At 44.3% G+C, this 9,216-nt stretch overlaps 1 protein-coding gene across 1 annotated transcript in view; it reads left to right on the top strand.

Moving 5' to 3' along the window:
- SEMA3A (semaphorin 3A) overlaps positions 1 to 8,887 on the top strand; it is a 202,286-nt gene extending 193,399 nt beyond the window's left edge. Inside the window, exons 16-17 of the mRNA XM_035137741.2 lie at positions 4,449 to 4,591; positions 7,158 to 8,887. Coding sequence (XP_034993632.1) covers positions 4,449 to 4,591; positions 7,158 to 7,613 — 599 coding nt within the window. The 3' untranslated portion in view covers positions 7,614 to 8,887. The remainder of the gene's footprint in view (positions 1 to 4,448; positions 4,592 to 7,157) is intronic.
- Positions 8,888 to 9,216: the final 329 nt, after the last annotated feature.

A 9,216-nucleotide genomic window follows, 5' to 3' on the forward strand; every position in this document is an offset into this window, starting at 1 on the left:
AATAGCACTATAAAGTATATGGTTGTTGATTTAAAATTCCCAGGCCAGGCAACAGGATGGGACATAAACCATTTCCCCCAGTTCAGCAATTATTCACATTCCAGTACAGTATGAGAGTGGAAAACACAGCTTTTGATCTTATGCTGCACTGCCCTCTACTGGAGAGATGCAGCTATTCCTGGTTTTATGCTAGATAATCCTGGTCTGACTAGATAATCCTTCATATGCAGGCGTTAGAAAAACAACAACAACGAGACAGATACAGGATAGATATGTTGTTTGTTGTTGTTTAGTTGTTTAGTCCTGTCCGACTCTTCGTGACCCCATGGACCAGAGCACGCCAGGCACTCCTGTCTTCCACTGCCTCCCCCAGTTTGGTCAGACTCATGTTCGTAGCTTCGAGAACACTGCCCAACCATCTCGTCCTCTGTCGTCCCCTTCTCCTCGTGCCCTCCATCTCTCCCAACATCAGGGTCTTTTCCAGGGAGTCTTCTCTTCTCATGAGGTGGCCAAAGTATTGGAGCCTCCGCTTCAGGATCTGTCCTTCCAGTGAGCACTCAGGGCTGATTTCCTTAAGAATGGATAGGTTTGATCTTCTTGCAGTCCATGGGACTCTCAAGAGTCTCCTCCAGCACCATAGGCATGGATTGTGGCTAATGTCTTGCGCACACCACTTCCCAAACCGAGAGAGGGGGAACGCTGGATACAGAGTAAACAGGAATGGGTAGACAACCAGGCCCTATGTAAACACAATATTTTAAAACCACATTTGAAGCACTCTTCCCACTCACTCAAAGAAATCTGGTCACAAAGTCATAATTCCCTGCAACCCTTAACAAACTACAGGGCCCAGAATTCTTAGAGGGGGAGAATGTGCTCTGGATGTGCACTTTAAAGTTGTAGTGTGTATACAGCCCAATAAGACTTTGTTCTGCTGCCATTAGAAATAAAGTTTTCCATGTTGCTGTTCATTCCCAATCCCCTGACACAATGCTTCTCAAGTAGATCCATTTCTAAGATGAAACTCAAAGTCGCTCTGCTCATCCCCCTATTAAGGGAGTGTTGCATTTACTTGCTGGGAATCGAGTTATCACAATCCGAAGAGAAAAGAAAACTGGAACAATTCATTTTTCTTATTGATTTGGTGTCTGTTGATGACTTGATATGTCGTTTCTACACGCTGGGTGGCAAGAATTCATTTTATTCACACATATCCCCACTTGCGTCTGGATGGCTGCATGTCGTTAATGTCCGGTTCCTGTGTCAACATCAGAGCAACTGACCTGCCAGCTTTCTTTTTCTTGGCACCACAGTTTAGCAAACAGCTTTTTTGTTTGCTAGGTTAGTACACAGCCAACATGAAGTCAAACAAGACTTGACAATGGATTGCACTGCAAGAGGCTCTTGGTCACATATCCCTCATTTCTAGAACAAACAAACAAAAATGGGGTTCTGTAAAGATTCAAGCAAACCCCACCACCAAAAAGACCAATCTTAATCAAAGTAACACTGTGCGATCTAAACACCCTTGGACATTGCTGAGGACTGTTGCCCGTTGCAGGAAAAAATAATGATGTTCAGCAATCCCATGACACTCTTTAGAGTAATCCATTTTTTTTCCTAGGCTCTCGTCTAACAATGTGTCCTCTGTGGCAGCCTAAGAGCCATGAGCAGAAGGAAAATAAACATTAACACCTTTTCAAAATGCCTGCCCAAGAGGGCTAGTATTGTGGACTCGGAAGCAGTTTTCATGCTTTGGCATATGGAGGAAATTGTCCTGCTTCTTGGGCAACCTATTTCACAAGTAGAAAAACATACAGCACATGGTGTAAACCTGCCTTTCTGTTTTTGCTTATCCTTTCTTGTGTATTTGCTCCCGATAGTTATTGGACCATTGCAATTTAAATCCCATTTTAAAAGGAGAGGGGTGGTTGAAATGAAGTCTTGAAATCTTAGACCTTAATGCCTTTGTGGGGCTGCAGCAGAAGCAACTGCCATATAAATCCAAAGGCTAGCCAACAATTCTTGCAAATTGATGGATAACTTGAAAACAATGTTGTTACAAAAAGGAAGTAATTTATTTCACTTTCTTTCACTCGTCCGCAAGGTCTGGTTTATTAGGCTTGTTATGTTTCCATAAATTATTACAGCTTACAAGAGGAAATGATTAATTGAATAATGTTTCCACAAAAACAAGATTTCTGGTCATTAACAGCTGCTGCAGCAAACTGCAGTGCCATATGACCTAAACACACTTCGGTATTTTATTTTATTTTTGAAAGCCTTACATTTTTATGGCTTTATGTTGAAGTAGATCATAGACCTCTTGAGGCACAATTAGATCTTCTGACACCACACCCAAACTATTGAAAACTTGTTCACCCATTTGAAAAATATCTCATCTTTTAAGCCAATGAAATGAAGCTAAAGGGATAAAGTGAGTCAACTTGTGCCATGAATTAATATATTTGTTTTTTAAAAAATCTTTGCCGTATAATAATTAATTAATGCCCAAGTATGTGACACACACACACACACACACAGAGGTACCTCGACTTACGAATGCCTCAACTTACGAAGGTTTCGACTTACGAAGTCGGCAAACCCAGAAGTATTTTCGCCGTGTGCGCGGTCTGCGCCTGCGCAAAGCGCAAAACTGCACTTCGCACATGCGCAAAATGGACGCTTTTACATCCGAAGGTTTCGACTTACGAAGAGCGCCGCAGAACGGATCGCCTTCGTAAGTCGAGGTACCACTGTAAATAAAATTGACTCCCATTTAAGAAAAGAGCAAGCCTAGGACTAGTGCAGTCATTCCTGATGGTTTAGTAATACGTAAATGAGCTAAAATATCCTCTGGGATCATGCACTCGCTCCCCTCTCCCTTCTGGGACACAAATTCAGGAAGGTCAGGGCTCGACCATGGCAGCAAGCAGCCTGAGGTGAGCCAGGACCAGAAGCTCTGACAAGCCAATAGCTGGGCCCAAAGAGCGAGTCAGGACTGAAGAAGAAGCAAGACCAAGAAGCTACACAAGACGGAGGCTGTGCACATAGAATCATAGAGTTGGAAGAGACCACAAGGGTCATCCAGTCCAACCCCCTGCCAAGCAGGAAACACCATCAAAGCATTCTTGACATATGGCTGTCAAGCCTCTGCTTAAAGACCTCCAAAGAAGGAGACTCCACCACACTCCTTGGCAGCAAATTCTACTGTCGAACAGCTCTTACTGTCAGGAAGTTCTTCCTAATGTTTAGGTGGAATCTTCTTTCCTGTAGTTTGAATCCATTGCTCCGTGTCCACTTCTCTGGAGCAGCAGAAAACAACCTTTCTCCCTCCTCTATATGACATCCTTTTATATATTTGAACATGGCTATCATATCACCCCTTAACCTTCTCTTCTCCAGGCTAAACATACCCAACTCCATAAGCTGTTCCTCATAAGGCATCGTTTCCAGGCCTTTGACCATTTTGGTTGCCCTCTTCTGGACACGTTCCAGCTTGTCAGTATCCTTCTTGAACTGTAGTGCCCAGAACTGGACACAGTACTTCTGGTGAGGTCTGACCAGAGCAGAATACAGTGGTACTATTACTTCCCTTGATCTAGATGCTATACTCCTATTGATGCAGCCCAGAATTGCATTGGCTTTTTTAGCTGCTGCATCACACTGTTGACTCATGTCAAGTTTTTGGTCTACCAAGACTCCTAGATCCTTTTCACATGTACTGCTCTCAAGCCAGGTGTCTCCCATGTTGCCTTTCCCCCTGGGCTCCAGTCCGCTCCCACTGCTGGCTCAGGATTTGGTCTACACATGACATTTCACTGTAGTTTATTAAGAAATACTACTGTTTTAGGTGTTTTCCCTCAAACCAGCTTCAACCCAAAAGGGAAACTCAAGCCATGTTCCCTGTTAAGCCGAGGTGTGTACGTTTGAGACAGTCACTGTCCATGGACAGGTGACAGCTGGGGAGGTTACAGGGGTGGGGGAACCAAGCAGGTAATGTGCACCAGGTGGAGATATCCCCTCTCTGGTGTACACACCAGCAGCAGGCTAATGCAACTCGAAATGTAGCTGGGGAAATGGCGTTGCTGTGTTTTGAACCGCTAATCTGTACATATCCTGAGTTAGACTGTCAGTCCATATCGTTCCGTATCACCTGCTCTGATCTGCAGTGGCTTTGCGGGGTTTTAGGTGGGTGTCTCTCTCAGCCCTACCTGGAGATGATAGAACGTAGGCGCTTGTGCCTCCCACTGTGCTGCAGCCCTTCTTCAAAGACAGGGGCTCACCAGACGTCTTCATTGGTCAAGAAAGTCTCAGCTGGACCAGGAAGCCCTTTCTACTCTTTCCTGCCCAGAAGGATGCAACAGCCAGCCTGGGTGGGCAGAGTCAATGCAGGGCCTTACGTTCAGTTCTTCTAGTAACATTTAGATGTTCATTGTTCCCTGCAGATAATCCAAGTGGACATGGGCTGGAAGAGAAGATCATCTATGGAGTGGAGAACAGCAGCACTTTCCTGGAATGCAGCCCCAAATCTCAGCGTGCTCTGGTCTATTGGCAATTCCAGAAGCAAAATGATGACCGAAAGGAAGAGGTATGGGCTCTTGAAAGTGCATCCCAGGACTTTCTGCTTCAATATGTTCAGTCTCTCTGGCCCAGTTCTCAAGAATCTGGGACACGTGGGTCTCAGCTGTACCAATTCGGGCTGTAGGGGCAGGACTCACATGATTAAATGCTCCTGCTTACAACAACAACAACAACAACAACAACACCCTCCACATAGATGAGATGTCAGGGAGAAAGGCTATAGTATAGCTTTCTCCCTAACATATTGCAGGGCACTTTAAATAAATAAAAATAAAGCAACATTCAGTTGTTGCTTTCAGTTGTTGCATTTCAGACAGTGGGGCTCCATCTTCTGTCTGAAATGACCAAGACACAAGTTTGTAGTTTTATTGCTTCCCCCCGCTAAAAAAGCAGAAGAGTTGGGTGTGGAAGCATCTCAAATAAATTGGGCTGCTTCCAAACCTGCCAGCCTTAGGAGTGACTGTGGAGGCATTTGGGAAGTGGCAGCCTCTATATCCTTGCCGCAAGGCCCAATATTTACCTCATAAGGAACAGTGATTAGATGGGCACCAGCTTTAAGATGTCTAGAGAGCCAGACTCTCCCATCCTTAGGAGGTAAATAGATCTCCTTGAGCTCAGGGACTCAGCTGCTGTGCTAAACCCATTGTTAATGTAAGCCAGGCACCCCCAAACTGCGGCCCTCCAGATGTTTCGGCCTACAACTCCCATGATCCCTAGCTAAGAGGACCAGTGGTCAGGGATGATGGGAATTGTAGTCCAAAACACCTGGAGGGCCGAAGTTTGGGGATGCCTGGTGTAAGCTCTTAAAGTCCCTCCATGATGGCCATTTGTTTTTTGCTTCCATGATGATCTTCACTTCAGGAGCTCAAAGCAATGCCTTTCCCGTATCCTCAATCTGCACTATCTTTGCACCTTGCAGCAGCAGCAACAGCAGCAAAGAGGCCCTGAGACCCTCATGAGGATGAATGGCTTCTGAAGTAATCCTGATGGAAAGAAAATGCTTTCCTGGTTGTTATAGACTGAAATGGTTCAGTGAGGAGTTTGGTGTCCCCACTCCTGCCCTTGCATAGTTACCTATATAATAATATGGTTGTGCTTTTCATTTCCCCAGGTGCTCTGGGGGATTAGTAGGAATGTAGACATCCTACAAGTCTGGAAGGCCACTTCATCACCTCATTTTTAACAGAATAACCTTTCCCCTGCTGGCTAGATGCCACCTGAGGGTGGGGGAGAGGAAAGAAAGAAAGAAAGAAAGAAAGAAAGAAAGAAAGAAAGAAAGAAAGAAAGAAAGAAAGAAAGAAAGAAAGAAAGAGACAGTTAAATGTTATTTTGCATGAAGAATCCAAGGGACATATTTTATTCAGGTGAAAAAATACCTGCCAAGGCCGCAGCTAGAGGTTTTGTATAGTTAAGTTTCTAAAAGCTCATTATTTGAGGGTTGGGTGGTTTTTCCCCCAAAAAAGGGGGTGGGAAGAATAGAGCATGCTCTATATCAGTGGTCCTCAACCTTGGGCCTCCAGATGTTTTGAGGCTACAATTCGCATGATCCCTGACCACTGGTCCTGCTAGCTAGGGATCATGGGAGTTGTAGGCCAAAAACATGTGGAGGCCCAAGGTTGAGGATCGCAGCTCTATATGACCTCTCATGGTACAAAATAGCACCTGGCATTTGCCCTTCTTTAGCCACATGGATAAAGTTGGTGGATTTTATCATTTGTGGAATCCTTCACATGTTCACTCAGACTCATGCTTACTGAGTTAAGTGGGACTTAATCTCAGGTAAGTGGACGCAGGATTGCAGCCAAAGTGTTTGTGCCAATGTGTGTATTATTTATAAAAGTGTACACACATACACAATACCCTTTGGCAAAGAAATGGAAGATGGCAGGCGGGCATCTTCACTAGCCCTTGTCTCCCAAAAGGATCTTTGGCCAGGTATCATTACTACACAAGCTGTGGCTGAAAAGCTCTTTTGTTTCTTCATTGGCAGTGGGGAAGTGGGAGACACGGCTTCACTTAGAGACCTAGATTTGGACCAGAGGATGCCTACTCCTGCCCCATAACTCCTAAGCTCCGCTTAAACTTTTGAAGTGGGAAGCTGCATGCATGGAGGTCTCTTTCGCTGCCCTGATTCCCATAGATTCATTTTTGTAGCCATTTGATATCCTAACATTTTTTTTCTGCCCTGTAACATTTTTGCCTCCATTTCTGACACTGTAGCATACGACGAGGTGTGCTGGAAATTCCATTTCAGGGCAAACAGGCTCATAATACGCTTGGTTGTTTTACCGAGTTCTTGAATGGTTTCAGAGAGCATGGCGTTTATCATAATGAGATCCCCATCCCTTCCAAAAAGGTTAGAGTAGCATTCCGTTTTTCTATCAAAGTTAGGTAGTTGAGGCTAAGTCAACTAAAGTCTTGTTCAGTCAGCTTCATGGCTGAGTACAGTTTCAAATCCCAGTCTTCTGCTATCCAAGTCTACTACGTGATGCTGGCACACGGTGTTGAGGCTTTGTGAGAGAGCCGGAGAAGACTATTGAGAACAGTGACCCTTTTCTTTGCCTCCTTGACAGATCAAAGTAGATGATCGCCTGATCCGGACAGAGCAAGGTCTACTGCTGCGGAGCTTGCAGCGGAAGGACTCGGGCATTTACTTCTGCCACGCTGTGGAGCACGGCTTCATGCAAACTCTCCTCAAGGTGACCCTGGAGATCATCGACACGGAGCACCTTGAAGAGCTGCTTCATAAAGAGGAAGAGGGAGAGACCTCCAAGATCAAGGAGGCTTCCAACAGCATGACCCCAAGCCAGAAGGTCTGGTACAGGGACTTCATGCAGCTCATCAACCACCCCAACCTCAACACCATGGATGAGTTTTGTGAGCAGGTGTGGAAAAGGGACCGCAAGCAACGGCGCCAGAGGCCCGCCAATGCCCAGGTGAACACAAACAAGTGGAAGCATCTACAAGAGAACAAGAAAGGCAGGAATAGGAGGACCCATGAGTTTGAGAGGGCGCCGCGGAGTGTCTGAGCTTCAATTACCTCTAGGAACTTCATCCAAGTAGAAACTTGCATGGACAAGATAACTGGAAATAAAATGCAATATATGTGAACTTTCCCCATGGCATTTTATGTGGATGTTTACAAAGAGCTAGGAGGCTCAAACAAAATTTCCATCTTGTTTGAAATGAACCCGGTTTGTTTGCTAAAAAAAAAAAAACCAAACCACTGGACCTCTACTCTCCAGCATTTTGGGGACATAAGCTTGTTCCAAAACTAACTTATTGTTTCATGGGATCTGCAGCAAGGCTGTTTCGGCAATCCCCTTTGGACTTGTGAGGTATAAAAGTGTCACCTGCCATTCTGCCATTTTGAAAAAGGAATAAAAGAGGGAGGTGCAGAACAGCTCTTATCAGCCATGCTAATTTCCTGAACTTAACTAAAAACTTGCATGGACCTTTTATCCAGCTGATGAACACCTTCCCACTTGGTTGTACACATGACTGTTTTTTGTTTCCCCCTCTCCTTTCTGGTCTACAAGTCCTCTTGTTTAGATATGTACTGGAAGAAGGAAATCAATACTGTGCTTGATTGCTTACTGAAGTCAGAGCGCCGTGAACCAATAATTATCTTAAGCAGCAGCAAGTGGAACATTCTGACCTACTACTGATGACACCCCTAACCTTTGACCTAAAGATGTATTTTATTAAAACAATTATTTAAATGTACCACAACCAATATGCAGTCAAAGATAGCTCTTGGTGGGTGGGTGGGGGAGGAAATAGAATAGGCTTTTGTCTGACAATATTCTAATATTCTAATTTTTAATTATTTTAAACAGGGAAAACAAAGGTTTCTGTTGCTCAATTTTAAATGTCTGTTATCAAACATTTGTTCAACACAGTCAGCAAACTCAGCTCCTTGCCAGACATTCTCTATGATGAGTAACTTCCAACCTGATTTATCCTTCCGAACCAAGTTTTTCTGGCAAAACGAGTCTGTATTGCATGGACAGATTTCTCTCTCTTTCTTTTTCTCCCTAATTGTTCAGTATGAAAGACTTCAGCTTGTATAATACTTTGATACAAAACAGAAATGGATTGAAGCAATGAAGGGAAACTTGGTTGACTTAAGCTGTATATTTTATTTTTAATTTCAAAAGACTGTGAATAGCATTAAAATATCTCCTCTGCTCATGACCTCATTATGTGGATGGCAAAAACTCAACACTGTAAGATGCAGATTCCATCTGATCTGCTCATACAGTCAATGCCGTGGTTTTCAGATGGCATTCTGGCAGTGCCTGGTATTCTTTGGAGATGTCTAAGGTGTCTCAATGAGAAGAGCTGCCTGTCCACCATTGCAGCACCTGGGTAATATTGGATACGTATGACACAGAAAGCAAGCATGAAGCCTAACAGACTTGAGCCAGGTTGTTGTGTGGACAACACAAATTGGAACATGCCCCAGAATCTCTTTGATGCAACAGGGCCTCCAGGGTGTTCAAGTTAATGTGAAAATAATGCCCCAAAGAAGAAGGTCTGAAAACTGCTGGATTAGCAAAGTGTTGGCATTTATCCAGAGAATAACAGGGGTACCAAAAGACTGTGTACACCCACACACAAGCCCACACA

This window comes from Zootoca vivipara, chromosome 5 (genome assembly GCF_963506605.1).
Source record: "Zootoca vivipara chromosome 5, rZooViv1.1, whole genome shotgun sequence".
Classification (NCBI taxonomy): Eukaryota; Metazoa; Chordata; class Lepidosauria; order Squamata; family Lacertidae; genus Zootoca; species Zootoca vivipara.